Consider the following 17392-nt stretch of genomic DNA (forward strand, 5'->3'; position numbering starts at 1 on the left):
AAAGACTAGGCTCAAACGGGTTACAGAGAAAAAAAAAGAAGAAGATTACCTGTCAAGTAAGAGAAAAGCATTTAACCTCACAGAGTGGGTGGAATACCAATGCACTGAGCAATTTTATAAATTGGGCACTTCAGCTTTTACGGAAGTACAATACTTCTTGTAATTTCTAAATTGAGTTACTTGTCCATCCATGAAAAAATGTGACTTGTGTGCATTTTTCTTAGAGCTGGTTACAATGAAAGACAGCTGTCCCCGCACATCCCACACAGTCATCCACCAGCGAGAGGTGCACCTAAGACCAACCAGAGCATAGGTGTGCTCCCAGAAGAAGCTTGCAGCTTGCAATCTTAGGCGCTTGGAGCCCACTCACCCTTCAAGGCCTTAGTATGTGCATACTGCTAGGCACAGGCAGATACATCTTTTACTCTTAAGAAACTCAAAACAAGGCACAGATGGGTCTCCTAATTTTTAAGAGACCCACAGTCTCAAAATAAGATGAACCAAGGGTTCTAATACCACTTACTCATCACCTTACTGGCAGTGTCAGCAAAATTCTATGGGAACCCAGCTGAAGCAGCCATGCTCTTCATTTACAAACCTGACCCTTGGACCTAGTTCCTTCTGTTCCTGTCTCTCTCCCGAATCCTCAACTTATCTCTGACTACTGGAGCTTTCCTCAACAGGTAAGCAACATTCAAGTTTCTTCTGCCCTCAACAGCCCCCTCAAAAAACCGTGCCAAGGCTCAGTAGGTTGAGTGTCCGACTTCAGCTCAAGTCATGATCTCACATTTGGGGAGTCTGAGCCCTGCGCTGGGCTCACTGCTGTTAGCGCAAAGTCCACTTTGGATCTTCTGCCCCTCCTCGGCTCACACTCTCTCTCTCAAAAATAAATAAACATTAAAAAACATAACAAAACAAAGCCTTGCCTTGGTGCTGTGTTTTTCTCAGTGTTGCCAATTTAGCAAATAAAAATAAAAACTGTCCACTTAAATCTGAAAATAGATAAACAATGGATTTTTCTTTTAGTATAAGAATGTCCTATGTATTATTGTGCCATATGCTAAAAAATTATTTTTGCACACTCAGCAGAAAGAAACTTCTTTAACATAACAAAGGGCATTCATGAAAAACTCACAGCTAATATGTTCCATGGTGAAAGACTGAAAGAATTCCCCATAAGGTCAGAAACAATTCTTTTTCTTTTTTTTTTTTTTAATGTTTATTTTTGAGACAGTGAGAGACAGAGCATGAGCAGGGGAGGGGCAGAGAGAGACACACACAGAATCCGAAGCAGGATCCAGACTCTGAGCACAGAGCCAGGCGCGGGGCTCGAACCCACCAATCGTGAGATTATGACCTGAGGCGAAGTCGGACGCTTAACCAACTGAGCCACCCAGGTGCCCCGGTCAGAAATAATTCTATTCAATTTCATATAAGATGCTCTCGCTAGTAGACAAGAAAAATAAAAGGGTAGAAAGAAGCAAAACTCTATCCACAGATTATATGATCCTGTATGTAGAAAATCCTAAAGAATCAACACACACACAAGAACTGTTACAGCTAATAAAAGAATTAGGCAAAAATGCAGGATAAATCATTCATATTTCTAAACACTAGCAATCAGTAAATTCATAAAGATGCTAAGACAAAAATTCCATTTACAGTAGCATTAAAAAGAATAAAATACTTAGGAATAAATGTAACTAAGGAGTATAAGACTTCTACACCGAAAACTACAAACTATTGCTGAAAGAAATTGAAGAAAACCTAAATAAATAGAAAGACATCTCTGTTCGCGGATTAGAGACTCAGTATTGTTAAGACCGAAAGATGCCAGGGGCACTTGGCTGACTCAGACAACAGAGCATCACAGGGTAGTGAGTTCAAGCCCCACACTGGGCATGGAGAAAGAAAGAAAAGAAAGAGAAAGAAAAAGAAAGAGAAAGAAAGATGCTAAGCACCATTAGTCACTAGGGAAATACAAATCAAAACCACAATGAGATACCACTTCACACTCATCACTAGGATGGCTATTAAAAAATAAAACACAGAGGGGCGCCTGGGTGGCTTAGTCGGTTAAGCGTCCGACTTTCGCTTAGGTCTTGATCTCGCGGTTCGTAGGTTCGAGCCCCGCGTCGGGCTCTGTGCTGACTGCCAGCTCAGAGCCTGGAGCCTGTTTCAGTCTGTGACTCCCTCTCTCTCTGACCCTCCCCTGCTCACGCCATCTCTCTCTCTCTCCTAGAAATAAATAAAACATTAAAAAAAATTTAAAAAATAAAAATAAATAAATAAATAAAACACAGAGAAGCATATGAGTAGCTCAGTCGGCTGGGTCTCTGACTTGAGCTCAAATCATGATCTTCTGGTTTGTGGGTTCCAGCCCCACATTGGGCTCTGCTGACAGCTCAGGGCCTGGAGCCTCTTTCGGATTGTCTCTTTCTCTCTGTCCCTCCCCCACCTGCACTGTCTCTCAAAAATAAATAAAATAAAAAAAATAAAACACAGAAAATAACAAGCGTTAGCAAAGATGTGGAGAAAGTGGAACCCTAATACCTTGCTGCTAGAAATGTAAAATGGTATAGCCACTGTGGAAAAGTCTGGCAGTTCCTCGATGAGGTAAACAGAGAATTAACATATAACTCAGCAATTTCACTCTAAGGTATATACCCAAAGTACTGAAAACAGGTGCTCTGATAATATGCACATGAATGTTTACAGCAGCACCATTCACAATAGCCAAAAAGTGGAAAAACCTAGTGTCAGTCAACTGATGAATGGATAAACAAGACAGGGCATATCCACACAATGGACTGTTTGTTATTCGGCTCTAAGTAATGAAGTCCTGGCACACACCATAACGTGCATAAATCTTGGTAACATTATACTGAGCAAAGGAAGCTACACACAAGAGGTTGCATATTATATAATTCCACTTTTGGAAATATCCAGAATAAGCATATCCACAGAGACAGAAAGCAGATTAGTAGTTGCCAAGGTCTAGGGATCGGGGGGTGGGGATGTGGAGTCACTGCTTAAAGGTATGGAGTTTTCTTTTGGGGTGAAAAATGTTCTTGAACTAGATAGTGGTGATTGGTTACACAACACCATCAATGGACCGTCACTGAATTGCACACTTTTTTAAAAAACGGCCAATTTTATCTGTATCTTACCACAAAACATTATCCATTACTTATCTGAAATTCAAATTTAACTAGGGATTCTGTGTTTCGTCTGGTGACCCCAGTCCCACTCTGTATCCTGCTCAAGGTTCCCCTTCTCAAAAGTTCTCAAGGAGTTGCTTCAACATTTGCAACCCATTCCTTAACTCTCAATATTCAACAGGTATGTCTGGCTTTGGCCCTGACGATCCAATTCAAACTGCTACTGTTAATGCCATTGGTGACCGTCCACATTGCCAAATTTACTAAAGATTTCTGGGTCTTGCCTTAACTGCTCTCTCCCCAGGAACTAATAGGTGCAAATTGTCTCCTTTTTGCAATATTCTCCTTTCCCTTTGGCTTCTGTGCAACAAAAGGTTAACTCAGCTGTTAACCTTTGGCTGTTAACTGTTTTGGCTGTTCAAAAAACACATTCCAAAAACACTGGCCCTTTACCAGCTCCTTAAGAGATAATCTCTGAGCCCTTTGAACATCCTTCCTATTAAGACTGTCTGCATACAACTGAGACCTTGGGCCACACCAGTTTATGATACCAATAGTGGAAGCCTTGGGCCCTGCTATATCAGTTGGCCCTCTGAGAGGGAGGGGAACTGAATAAGGTACGCCGCGTGGGCACTCCATGCCTACATGACAGACCCCCCCCCCCCCATTAAAAACCCTGCACAGGCTCAGGTGAGGTCCCCTGATCGGCAGTATCAGTAAATGTTGGCAAACATCATTGCTGGGATGAAGAGCCGCCTACACGGCTCCGCTGCAAGAGGACAACTGGAAGCTTGTGCCTGGTCTCCCAGACTCCACACTACGTGCCTTTTTCCCTTGTTGATTTTCATCTGTAGACTTTCATTCTGAATATAACAGCTTTCCTGAGTTCTGTGAATCCTTCTAGTGAGGGTGGTTTTGGGACCCCTGACAAACTTCCATGCTATCGTTTTTCCCTAGATCTGATTATCTCTTATTTTGCTCTCTTTACCACTGGGTCCCCTTTACTTGGCCCTCCCTATAAATGCCAGCATTCTATTCTTGGTTATCTTCTCTCCCCTGCTGCCAAACATGCAATAACCTCCTTCCCACCTGTCCCAGGCAAGTTCACTCACTTGTGGTTCTGATAGCCACCTGTCCTCATCCCCATTTGAGACCCCAGCCTGGATTATTTCTGCCTGGAGGCTCCTCTTAGCAGGAACAGTGCAGGTTAACCCTCTATCCAAACACCTTTCCTGCTTTGGTTCCAATTTTAGTTGCTGATTCCATGTCAATGTAGGCACCAAAATCATCATTCCCTAACCCAACCAATTAGCAAGTCATGCCTTTTTCTCCTTCCAAACACCTCTGAAACTCAGACCTTCCATTTCTGTAGTTCTGGCCTGCATTATCTCTCACATGAGCTGTTGCACACATTTGTGAAATATTCCTCCTATCTCATGCAGCCCCCCACCCCCAATCGCGTTTTATTATTTTAACCTAACCGTTCTAAAACATGAATCTGCCCAACTGTGCTGACTTAAACTCCTTTAAAAAAAAAAACAAAAACAAAAAAACACCACAGCCTCTGTAGACTTAGGCTCTTTAGCAATGCCCTACGTTGTGACCCAGATCTGCTCTACCCCTCTAGCGGCCCCCCACCCCCCGCCTTCTTTCCACCCCAACTCCCCAGCCACTCTAAATTTCCCAACCATACTCACTAACCATTATCATATCTGCGCCAGGACCCATTCTAGGCACTGGAGACAAATTAGTTAAGTAGCCAAAGTTAACTCAAAGGGCTAGCTTCCAACAGGGAAAATAGTAAGTGAACAGATAAAGAATAATTTCTGATGCTGCAGAGTGCAGTGAGGAAAATGAATCTGAAGGTGACAGCACAAGTGCCACTGTTTTAGCAAGGGCAGGGAAGGGGTCTTTGAGAGAAGGCCTAAACAACGGGGAGAGGGATACTTTTTTTTTTTTTTTTAATTCTAACAGATCCCAAATGTTTACAAAGGTTACTTGTATTAAGTTGCATACAAATATATAGAATCCATGTATACCAGCCCTTTATGCTTGCAACTCTAATGCAGCCAAACCTGAAGCCCATTAGACTTCCTACCATGGGAGGTAATGCACCTACTTTCTCCTTGTCTGAGTTACTTGTCACGAACAACACTCTACCACGTCACTGGATTTGGGAATCGTTGGCCCAACAGGCAATCATTTAATTCTAAGTCCAATTTTAGAGAGAAAATATCCCAGGGGAAGTGGGGGGGGGGGGGGAGAACTTATACAAGAGAAGTGGAAATACAGAAGAGGGGGGCTAAGAGAATGACATTATACTAATTCTGAAATGGCTATTTAAAACAGGAAGAACCAGCAACTAAGGACAACCAACCAAATCTAAAGGAGAATGAGACTTTAATTTTAAAGGGTGTGAAGAAAACATGCATGGGGGGAGGAATCCTGATATGTAAATGAAGCTGTAAAAGATCCTTATTTTTTAAAATGTTATTTACTTTTGAGAGAGAGAGAATACAAGCAGGGAGGGGGCAGAGAGAGGAGACCCAGAATCTGAAACAGGCTCCAGGCTCTGAGCTGTTAGCACAGAGCCCGATGTGGAGCTTGAACTCATGAGCTGTGAGATCATGACCTGAGTCGAAAATGGATCCTTCACCAACTGAGCCACCCAAGCACCCCAAAAGACTCTTAAAGTATTATGAAAATCGTTTTTTATAAATTGGCTTTGACAATGTCTGACTACCCTTTTATCTTAAAAATTCAAAATAATCGTGAGATAAGGTCAGTACACAAAGGAAGAATAGGACAGGAATTACTTGAAAATAGGGAATTTTAAGATGTTTATTAGTTACCTGCACAAAGTAGCAACGACATGTACAATGGCGCCAGGTTACAACTAATTCACAGTAACACACACAGTGACTTCGCTCTGCCATAAATAAGAGCACAACTAAGTCTCCTCAAAAGAGGATTTCATTACCAAACCTATATTCTGGCTTGTGTAACTGTTTCCCAACACCTTGCACAGCATACCTCTACCGCAGTTACGAGTCACAGTGTCCCTGAATTCAAGCCCTTCAGAGAGCAGAGGTGAACACTTTCTCATGGAGGAACATCAGCTTTTCTAAGCGGGTTCGTTTCAATAGTGGGAGCCATTCCCAGTGGGATAACTCTACCACGCGGTACCCAAGCCGACTCAACTGCCGCCTCTTCATATTGTGCAGTCCAAGCAGATCCCTGGAACCATAGCAGTACTGGTTTTTATTTGTCAACTGGATAGCCAGCTTCACTTGTGGGGCCTGTGTGCAAGCTGGGGGACAAGGGCCAGCCATCTCCATGGCCCCCAATCTGTCCGCCACATTGCAAAGGGAGCTCCCCAAAGGTATGTCTGTACTCTCTAATTCCCTTTCCCGCTGTTGGGTCTCTGATGCAACTTCTCCCTGGAAATGTTCTCTTGATTTCCCTTTTAGTAGCTGACTCATCAAATCATCTGTAATGCTGACTCCCACATGCTTCAGCCTTAATTTGGCTTCATCTTTAATTGGTATGGCTTCTTTGTTAAAGGGCAATGGCTTCATGTTAACATCAAGCTGGACCTCTAAGTCAGAAGATCGGGTATGAGGCAGAATCATACGGTGCTTGATGTACTGAGGGCCCCCCAACATGTTCTCGAGTAAAAAGAGAGCCTCCAGGAATTCAGGCTTTGAGCACATATCCTTCCTTGCTAAATTCCACAGCATTTCCGCTCCCTCGTGCTGAAGGTGAGCACTAAGACGATTGCCTCTGTAATCTGGACACTCGATGCCAACTGTACCATCAAGAGTATATAGCTCCTTAATGAGTTCAAACTTACTCCTCTCCCGAGCTAACTTGACGAACCCTGGACTCAAGGCAAAATTGATGAGCTCTAATGGAAAGTACTCAGAAAATGCCAGGCCCAGCAGGCAGGTGAGCAGGTGTTCTGGGTATCGATTGAACTCAGGCATCTTTCTGTGAATCTCATTTATCAGGCTAGAATAAAACTCTTCCGTATTGGGTGGCTTGTAATTCAGAGTTCCAAAGGACCACAGAATCTTGGCAACATCTTTACTTCGGCAGTATGCCACCCTTGGAGGCAAAGAAGCAGCCACGGCATTCATTATCCCTTCATCCAGGATGCGTAAGGCCGAGCAAGCAAGAGTCAGGTGCATGACACCCTGAACTCCTAGAAAAGGAATTCGCTGAGGAGCAATCTCACCAAATTGCTTCATGAAATTTACGTGATCCACGTGAGTGAAACGGAACATTTTAAGAATATTCACTAAGGCGTAACTGCTCAGATGCTGCATGTCAGCACAAGCCAAGTCTCCAATTTTCCGCATAACATATTCAGAGAGACTACTACTTGATTTAAAGAACCCCAAACAGATTGTACCAACCTCCTCTAAGTTGATCACATCTATGTACTTGAGAATCAGTGATTCCAGTTTTTGCATTAGGTCTTGGGGTACCTGGCGATTTTCCCCTATAATATAAATTAAGTGAATCAGCTGGGACAAGGATAGATCTTTCCAATGCAAGTTAAGGTAACTAAAAAAGATTTTAAAAAACCGAGGTACCCTGCGGCCCAAGTATCGCCAGAGATCAGCCACCAAGAGAAGCTGATCCAGACTCATCTCCCACACCTTACTGCAAAATCTGATTTCATACACATCTAGCATCGAATGGGAGTGAGGCATTCCCAAACTGACAAACGCTTTCAAAATACTGATCAGATCTGGGACATCAAAGAGCTGTATATGTTTCACACTCAGCTGGCAGAGTGAAGCAAAGCTGGCACTGGACAGCAAAACCGGATGCTGCTCTGCAGGCAAAGAGCTCAGCTTACAGAAATAATCAGCAATGACTTGGGGCTGGAGAGTATCTTGATGAATTGTGACTTTGTGCAAAATTAATTCACCTTCTGAAACAGACAGGGGCTGACAAGGCTCAGATCTGTTATAGCTGTGAAGCTGGTACTCTGGTCTTAGCAGGAGGAAACCTCGGGGGTCTTCGAAGGAATCAAAAACTTCTATATCCTCTTCAACAACTCCCGCAGCCCTGCGTGAGCCCGGCTTCAATGCGCTGGCCTTAGAGGCAGAAGCCCTGCTGCATTCCAAACCTGGGAGGGCACTGCTGGTCGTCAGGCTCCTCTGGGAGGCGGAAATGCTACGAATGTGCTCAACTTTTTTGGCAGGATGGCAGAGGCCGCTGTCTTCTGGTGGGTCCCATCCCCTCGGCCGTGCGTAGCTTCCCACGTTCCAATATGTCACACTTCGGGCTGTGCTGCAGGCGAAAGGACTGCAAAACGCTCGATATCCTAAAGGTTTTAACGACTTGAGAGTGGGTGCTGTTCTGGTGTCAGTACTGATCGTTCTGGCAGTCAGGACACAGTCCTTACAGGTCTGTCCAGGCAATTTCTGGTCTACGTGGTGCTTGATTAGAGCTGGACGGGGAGGCGTTCCACAGAAACTACCTGGAAATCTTCGGCATATCGCAAGGGCCATGGGTCACAAATGACTGGGCCAGAATTGGTGCCAGATACTGAAAAAAGGGTAGATGAAGAATAAGTGGCTTCCACCTATCACAATACCAGAATTTACACATTATAAGAAATGGATTAAACTACACTGCTGTCCACTCAAGTAAGTTCAACGCTAGTGAATGCCCAAATGATAAGACAGCATACATCCAGGATAAAAGCTCCTTCTCCTTGATATCAATGCATAAAGGGCCCCCTTGGAGAATAAGAAAGTTGGTTAAACTTGTTGTGCTAACACCAAAAATAAAAAGTGGGACTTCATGTAAAGTTTAATTAATTATAGCCACAATAACCCCCCCTTCTTTTTTTTAAAAATTTTTCATATTTTATTTATTTCTGAGAGAGAGAGACAACGTGAGCAGGGGAGGGTCAGAAAGAGAGGGAGACACAGAATCTGAAACAGGCTCTAGGCTCGGAGCTGTCAGCACAGGGCCCAACACGGGGCTCGAATCCACGAACCATGAGATCATGACCTGAGCTGAAGTCGGACGCTTAACTGACCCAAACCCCCCTCATTCTTAAAGTATAAAACTTTCGATTACAGAATTGTTTTTTAATGCCCATCTCCTGCACCTTACTGAACTGTTTTCTAATGCTGCCCCCGCACCTGTCAGAAGATGGGTAGCCTCCTGTCCAGGAGACTTATCACAGACTTTGAACCACTACCGCAGAGAGTCAGGCAGTTAGGACGTATACTCAAAAACTCATTTTGGTGGGAGAAGGCAGTAGGCTGAGGCTCTGCTGTCCATTCCTGGGTGGGAAGAAAAAGCATCTCAAAGCTGGGCTCATGGTTCAGGAAACACCAACTCGCACGCCGGCCCTGCTGACATGGAAGGGGAGCGGCATGGCTTTCCTCCGGAGACAGCCGATTAGCAATGCTGCCAGTAAGTTGGGTGCTGCCGATCCTGCCTCTGAGCAGTGCAGGTCCCACTTTCCCCCATGGTAGAAACCAGGAGAGCCTCTGAAACGGGCTCTGCTATACTCTTGCTTTCTTTAAAGGTGTTTAGCTTTCCTTCCACTTGATAAATGTCAATGCCTGGCAGGCAAAGCCCAGTAAGCCCTGAGATGCCAAGATGTGGACTTGACAGGGTTGTTGGCTGCACAGAATCCCTTGCGGATTCTGAGGGTGCAAGGGTGACTTTCTGAAATACCTGTCCAACTCCCCTGTCAACCTCTTCCTTCCAGAGCCCATAGCATGAGAACTAGAAGACCACGGGGCAGGCCAGTGGCTTTGTAAGGGCAGTCTAGCTCCACAGCCTTCTCTGGATGGTAGGAATGTGTGCTCTGATTTCTTTGTGAACCAGAGTAGAATTCTTTTACATTAAATCTTTATACGCTTACTTCTTTACTATAGCCTTGTGGACCATTCTGTCTACCAAGTTTCAATCTATGGGTCCAGATGTTATTAAAGACCAGGTGTCAGCAAACTATGGTCCAGGAGCCCAAATCTACCCTTCCACCTGTTCGGGTTGTTTTTTTTGTTTTGTTTTGTTTTAATTAATTTATTTTTTAATAGAGGGCGAGAGAGCAGAGGGGAGAAAGAGAGAGACAGAGACAGAAAATCTCAATGAGGCATCATGCTCAGAGCAGAGCCTGATACGGGGCTCAATTTCACGACCCTGGGATCATGACCTGAGCCAAAATCAAGAGCGGGATGGCTCAACTAACTGTTCAAATCTGTAGAGCTTCATCTCACCTTGGGAACTAGTTTGGAAGAAATAACTGGGGGAAAAAAAAGACAAAACTTTTTTTTTTTTTTTTTTACCAAATAATTGTGGTACCCTAAAGCAAACAATTGGGGTGCCTGGCTAGCTTAGTTGGCAGAGTATGCAATTCAAATGTTGGGGTTTTAAGTTCAAGCCCCGCACTGGGTATAGATTACTTAAAAATAAAATCTTAGAAAAAAAGCAAAAAACTGAAAACAATCCAATTGTCCATCCAGAAGGAGGGGAGGGGGTTACAGGATAAGTGTGTGGCAAGCATCAACACGAGAAAAAGCACATACACATATTCGGTTGAACAAACACAAATGAGTGCCATCATGTAAAATATACTTATATGAAAGGAAAGTAACTATGTATCTTCTTTGTGGGGAAGACTTTCCATTATATCTCTGATAAATTAACTTTTTTTATTGGCACTGAAACTGTTAATACAGAAGAATATATGAATTGGGACGCCTGGGTGGCTCAGTCAGTTAAGCGTCTGACTTTGGCTCAGGTCATGATCTCACGGTTCGTGGGTTCGATCCCCGCGTCGGGCTCTGTAATGACAGCTCAGAGCCTGGAACCGATTACAGATTCTGTGTCTCCCTCTCTCTCTGACCCTCCCCTGCTCATGCTGTCTCTCTCTCAGAAGTAAATAAAACATTAAAAAAAATTTTTTTAATAAAAAAGAATATATGAATTAATTTAACAAATACCTTTATAAATAATACTTTTATTTTATTTTTATTTGAGAGAGCGAGAGTGTGCACACGGAAGAGGGACAGAGAGAATTCCAAGCAGGCTCCAAATTCAGTGCAGAGCCTGTCATGGGGCTCCATCCCACAACCCTGCAATCATGACCTGAGCCGAAATCAAGAGTCGGACACTGAACCGACTAAGTCTCCCAGGCATCCCAATAAATAATATTATTTTATTTTTTATTAAAAAAATTTTTTTAATGTTTATTTTTGAGAGGAAGAGAGACAGAGCATGAGCAGGGGAGGGACAGAGAAAGGGGAAGACACAGAATCTGAAGCAGGATCCAGGTTCTGAGCTGTCAGCACAGAGCCTGACACAGGGCTCAAACCCATGAACCGTGAGATCATGTCCTGGGCTGAAGTCAGACACTTTTTACCCGACTGAGCCACCCAGGCGCCCCAGATAATATAATTTTAAAAGCACATTAGGGGCACCTTGGTAGCTCAACAGGGCTCTTGATTTTGGCTCAGATCATGATCTCATGGTTCAGAAGTTCGAGCCCTATATGTGGCTCTGCACTGACAGCGTGGAGCCTGCTTGGGATTCTCTGTTTCCATCTCTCTGCCTCTCCCCCGCAAACACGCACTCTCTCTCTCAAAAATAAACATTTAAAAATAAGAAAATAAACAAAAGCACATTAAATGACCTAAATTACTTCAATTAACACTACCTAAGAGTACTTAATGAATAAAATTACTGGGCATGCTCCTCAAATGAAAAAAGAACCATTCCCTCAGACGTTAATGTTCGAGTGGTGGAAATTCTGCATTTTAAATTAACGTGGTTCTTTTTGATCTGAAACATTACAGGTTAAGTCCCAAGAGGGAAAAAAACACATCAGCCCCAATGATCTTAGGGCCTCCTCTGTGCCGAGCCTTGGGTGAGCTGTTTTATCTGCATTAGTTTCAATCTTTACAAACCTCTCTGTAAAGTAGGCTTTAGGATCTCCATGTTGTGGATGAGGAAAAGGAGACTTCACACGATTAAGACACCTGCTGAAGGTTACACAGCTAAGGGATGGAGTGGGGTCTCCCACCAAAGATTCTCAGATTCCAAACCCATGCTGCTGGTGCACTCTAGACAGGAAGAGTCAAATTCTGGTCAAAGACGTGGGAAGGACCCCTCAATCTACAGGGTTTCCAGATGCCAGGGAGCTGGAAGGTTTGAACTGGGTGAACTCAAAAGCCCCTCTCACCTCTAATAAAGGTGTTACATCGACACAGTGTTACTCAGTTCCAGACCACTGCAATAAAGTGAGCATCAACAATAAAGTGAGCCAAAGGAATTTTCTGGTTTCCGGGTGCACAGAAAAGCTATGTTACAACATACCGTAGTCCATCAAGTGTGCAATAGCACTATATCTAAAAACACCCCTATCTTAATGATAAAATACTTTATTGCTAAAAAATGCTAAGCATCTGAGCTTTCAGTGAGACATAATCACTGATCACAGATCACCCTAAAAAAATGGAGGGAGAAAGAAAGGAAATTAATATTTAGTGTTATAAGTCCATCAAACTATTTCACTGTGTAAATCATGTACAAGTTTGACAAAAATTAAATCCGCAAAATACATGTACTAACAGGAAATTAAGTTATTCTTCAAGAAGACAATCAGTATTCAAAGAAAGTAACCTTAAGTTTCAAGGAAAATGTTGAAAAGCTTTTCTAGTCCATGTAATTCCTACTGCCTATAGAAATTTTTTTTTTTTTTTTTAAATGTTTACTTATTTTTGAGAGACAGAGCAAGCCAGGAGGGGCAGAGAGAGAGAGAGAGACAGAGAATTCCAAGCAGGCTCCATGCTGTCAGCGCACAACCTGATGCAGGGCTAGAACCCACAAACCATGAGATCATGACCTGAACCAAAATCAAGAGTCCGGACACTTAATCGACTGGGCCACCCAGGTGCCCCTAGAACTTCTTTATGGATGTCCAGTAACAGAAATGATGACAAAGAATCGTAGAGGCATGACAAGCCAATGACGAATGGCAAATAGTAGCTACTTACTTTTTCACCATGCAAGTTTTCGAATAACTGTATAGACACCATATCTACAAATATATATCTGAAATATAATCACTTCGGAAGTCTGGTCTTGAGTACTGTGGGGAAGAAAAGGAAAGAAACACAGGGAAGCTATAGAACCAATAAAGCAAAACAGTGAGGAGAAAAGGCACTGCGAAGGAGAGGCTGTCAGGATGTGAAGCCTGTGTAGAGAAAACACACCGAGAGAGCTGGCTCCTCCTCACTTAAGGACTCCCCCGAGAATCCATAAAAAAGCTGGAAAGGGAACAATATGAGACAGATGCCCGATCAATAACTCCTGACACGTTCTCTAAAGGTTCAAAGACATGTGACATCAGCACAAAGCTCCTTTCCTAGTTTACGTGCCACAGTACATCCTCTTCCCCAGCTCTCATTAGGGGTCCTAACGAACCAGAATGGCGCCTCAGAGACCCCTGGCTCTGTCTAACCACCCTGAATGATATAAATTCACAGGAGTGAGGAATCTTACCTTTCCACCTTCCAGGTACAGGTCTGAGCAAGGCCGAATAGCTTCATTTTAAACTACAGTCCAGAAGTTAGAGGAAGGGAGCCAGGAGGAGGCAGACAGCCATGCTAACTGTAGATTAAGTATATAACACTCTCAGCATATTTAAGTCGCCAGTTACTGGATCTCTTCTCTTAATTCTGATTTCCAGCCTTTTGCTAAAAAAGTTTAACCCTCCTCTGTCCTGATAGAATTGCCACAAATAAATACTTCAAACTCTTCTTGTCTTAGCAAATAATTTGTTGAGCAACCCCGAGAATTAAAAAAAACAAAAGTTAACTTTCTTGAGGTGTCGAGAGTCTACAAAGGTTAATGCTCCTGGTGAGGGCTTAGTGTCTGACCTAAGGACCCTTAGCTGTTAATGCAAATACTAACTGGGCTAGGCTCTTTTGTGCTTCCACACTGTAGCAGAGCCTACAAGAGAGAGATCTACTACCACTACTACTACCACCACCCCCACCACTACTACTACGCTCAAGCACTAGTGCTAAGGTGGTTAGGCCAATATAAGCATCACCCAGAGTTAAGCGAAACCAAAACCAAATCTAACAGCCCATCCCCTTCATTTCGTTCTAGTTTCCATTCTTTATTAGAGAAAACAGTCCATCGCAATTATCTGCGAAACTTTTTTTTAGTTTATACAGCCTCCCTCTCTCTCTAGGACTGCTATTCCTCTATCAGAATGGCAAGAAGGGCCTGAGTGAATACCGTCTGACAAGGCCCCATAGGGGACTGTCAGAACCACTGCTCTTATTAAAGGATTCATGACACTCTGTCTTTAGAAAATCTCTGGGTATATGGGGCACCTGGGTGGTAGTTCAGGGGGTTAAATGTTCGACTCTTGGTTTCAGCTCAGGTCATGATCTCACCAGGGTGAGATCAAGCCCCGTGCCTTGGGCTCAGCCTTGGGCTCGAAGCCTGCCTGAGATTCTCTCTCTCTCCCCCAACTCAAAAGAAAAAGAAAAAGAGAAAGAGAAAGAGAAAGAAAAAGAAAAGAAAAGAAAAGAAAAAAGAAAAGAAAATCTCTGGGTATAACAACAGAGAGCAGACACTCAGGTCCTCTCAGCCCATGTGAATGGAACTAAAGGGCTGCCAAAGCAACGGATGGGGAAGAAGACCATACCGTCAAACAAACTAGACCTGCACAACTCCCAAAGGCCTCACCTCCTCTGCTGTGTTACGCAACACCGAGTCTCCAGATTTTATTCCGGTCTACTAGGCAGTAGGGAATTCATGCCAGAGCGTGCCTGAGGCCACTTGGACCAGTGAGTTGTAGAATCTAGTTCTGGAAAGGCGGCTTTCTTCCTACTCACCAAGTGTGAGCAAAGTGCGGAAAACAGAAATTCACATTCCAGCGGCAACAAATGCCTAGAGTACAGAACACCAGACACGCTGGTGCTAAGGCACTTGGCTGCCAGCTCCATAGGGTGAAACACTCACTGTCCAAGGGTGTACGAGAGTGAGCAATGAAGCATAACCTGAGGAAGAGGATGAGTTTCACTGGTTTAAAGCGGGCCCAAAGCTCCCTGAGTCAGGACAGAAGAGCTGTGTCATGATTTGTACGGAAATGGAATGGGCGATTATTTTTCTTACCTCTGGAGAGAAAACGGAGAAAGACATCAATAATACCCTTAGGTTTGTGCAACTAGAAATGTCTGTTAAAAATGGGGACAAGCTACACACCCTATCGGTATTTACTGAAGGCTCAAGTTGACCCAGGTACTAAGCAAAGCACCGGAGGGGGCTGCGGACCAGCGGCATCGGCCTCACCGGGAAGCTGGTCAGGAAGGCATAATCTGGAACCTTACCCCAGACCTACAGACTCACGCTCCGGAGCCCCGAGTGATTCGCATGCACGTGTTCAGTGTGGGAACGAAAAGTGCCGCAAAACACCTCAATGGATTCCCACAACAGCCCTGGGGGGGGGGGGGGGGCAGGCAGTTACCGTCGCCGTCTCACAGTGGAAAAGTCAAGATGCACATGAACCGTTTGCCCAAGGTCACGGAACTCTGGGGTGGCGGGGTCGCCGACATTCTGCCTAAAGCGGGCCTGCGAGGGGAGACCGCGGCCCAGGCCCGGAAGAGCCCGGTCCTGCGCCGCCCAGGACGCGAGAGGCGCACCAAGGCCCAGGTGGACAGGGAGCGGCCGCCGAGACCTCATCCGCGGCCGCCGCCACTCACCTGAGCCTGGCGAACACGGGCGCCGCAACACCAGACCCTGGTTCCCGCGAGCTGCCGCGCCACCACCGCCGCACCAGCACCACCCGGACCTCACAGCCCCACTTCCGGCCGACTGCCCGCTACTTCCGCCTGCTGCGCCGGTGACGGGTGCGGCCGAGGCTCAAAAGGCTCTGTCAGCGTTTTCCAAGGACGTTTTCCATTGTAGGACTTTGCGAGAGGCCGAGGGGAGTCTGGGACCGGCGGAGCGGAAACAGCGCCGTGGATGGACCGCTCTGGAAGTTGCTAAATAGCGTAGATACAGGTTCGAATCCCAGCCCGCCACTCAGGGTTTTGTAGCCTTAAAGAAATCACGTAACTGTCTAAGCCTAGTTTCTCATCTGTTGGTGACGGTAGTCATCACTACTCGAGATGCATCTGGGAAATGCCCTCAGGAGAAGAGTTAGTGATGAATAGCCGAGCCTGTTAGGAGAAATGGATATGAGGAGCCGGAGCTGGAAGAGACCAGTGCTATCCATGGTGGATGAGGCCAGGGTCACCCTTCACCTCCCTAAGTAGAGGGGCTCACCACCCGAGCTGCTATCAGTACCTAGGCAAGGAAGAGACCCTCCAAGAGGGCCTGAGCCAACACTACTGTTCTGGGGGAAACTTGAGCACTGCTGGTTTGGTTTGTCATACCTTGTCAGTGCCTTGGTTGCTGGTCCACCTATCCTAAGTGCTGTGAAGGAGACTTCAGAACTGACTTTCCCTCCAGGGCACCATCTTGTCCGGGAGACAAAAACCAATGCAGCGGAGAACCTTCACTGCAAGGAGGGGCAAGCCTGGCGTCTCAACTCCAGGGCTCTGCAGAGGGCACTGTTTGCCTGATTTTCTCACTTGGGCCAGACCAGAGCAAACATTCCTTCTTGCTGATTATGACTCTCTTTGCCAGAAGAACCCAAAAAGAGCAGAGGGCCCATCCCCAGGGATGAACCCGATTGCTCCTATGCAGCTATGATGGTCCTGTTCTTCTTTGCCAAATACTCAATATCCCAGCCTCCCTTGAAGTGAGAAGAGGATGCCACTCAGTTCTGCCCAACAACATTTAAAGGGAAACTTACTGGCAGGATTCTGGGAAAGTTTTTACCTTCATGATAAAGTAGTGCTGCCTCAATCCCTTCGTGGAGCTGTGGCAGCCACTTTGTGGCACAGAGGAGACTACATACTATGGATGGGAGAATAGGAACATTAAGTCTTACGTCCTTGAAACAATACCTATGATAGGATGCTTGTGACCAGAATTGTCAGATAAGGAAAAATAAACCACTCTTTAAAGTCTTGTAAATGAAGTTGTTACTTGCAGCGGGAGGCATTCTTGACGGGGGTGGGGGGGCTCTGTAAAGATGACAGAAGCAATTATCTAAAGGACAGCACTTACCCCCAAAGGGCAGCTCCATGCTTGCAGCACTCTTGGGTCCATTCTGTCTTCGGGGCCTC

General features: G+C 45.0%; 2 protein-coding genes across 12 annotated transcripts in view; both read right to left on the minus strand.

The window, feature by feature from the left end:
- LOC120225599 (vasopressin-neurophysin 2-copeptin) overlaps positions 1-15998 on the minus strand; it is a 57295-nt gene extending 41297 nt beyond the window's left edge. For 5 of the 8 annotated variants that reach the window (XM_039223804.1, XM_039223790.1, XM_039223821.1 and 2 more), the window contains exon 1: positions 15920-15998. The gene's annotated coding sequence lies outside the window, so the exon portion shown is untranslated. Of the gene's footprint in view, positions 1-12381; positions 12433-15919 lie in introns of those variants that run through there. The other 3 variants (XM_039223828.1, XM_039223798.1, XM_039223801.1) reach the window with 3 other exon arrangements.
- On the minus strand, positions 5974-17354 carry FASTKD5 (FAST kinase domains 5). 4 transcript variants are annotated; one of them, XM_039223765.1, is made up of 3 exons: positions 15920-15948; positions 12382-12429; positions 5974-8723 (listed from the first exon to the last, which is right to left on the minus strand). In XM_039223765.1, the coding sequence occupies exon 3, from the start codon at positions 8684-8686 to the stop codon at positions 6239-6241; it is 2448 nt and encodes an 815-aa protein (XP_039079696.1). In that variant the 5' UTR covers positions 8687-8723; positions 12382-12429; positions 15920-15948; the 3' UTR covers positions 5974-6238. The 4 variants fall into 4 exon arrangements, with proteins under 4 accessions (XP_039079696.1, XP_039079712.1, XP_039079704.1 ...); XM_039223781.1 differs by lacking the exons at positions 12382-12429; positions 15920-15948 and adding an exon at positions 17334-17354; XM_039223773.1 differs by lacking the exons at positions 12382-12429; positions 15920-15948 and adding an exon at positions 16595-16634.
- Between the last annotated feature and the right edge of the window lie 38 nt (positions 17355-17392).

This window comes from Hyaena hyaena, unplaced genomic scaffold (genome assembly GCF_003009895.1).
Source record: "Hyaena hyaena isolate Hyena2069 unplaced genomic scaffold, ASM300989v1 scaffold_16, whole genome shotgun sequence".
Lineage (NCBI taxonomy): Eukaryota > Metazoa > Chordata > Mammalia > Carnivora > Hyaenidae > Hyaena > Hyaena hyaena.

Bases quoted from the DNA above. Each gene is read 5' to 3' on its own strand.
- FASTKD5 (XM_039223781.1), bottom strand. From the start codon at position 8,686: ATGGCCCTTGCGATATGCCGAAGATTTCCAGGTAGTTTCTGTGGAACG.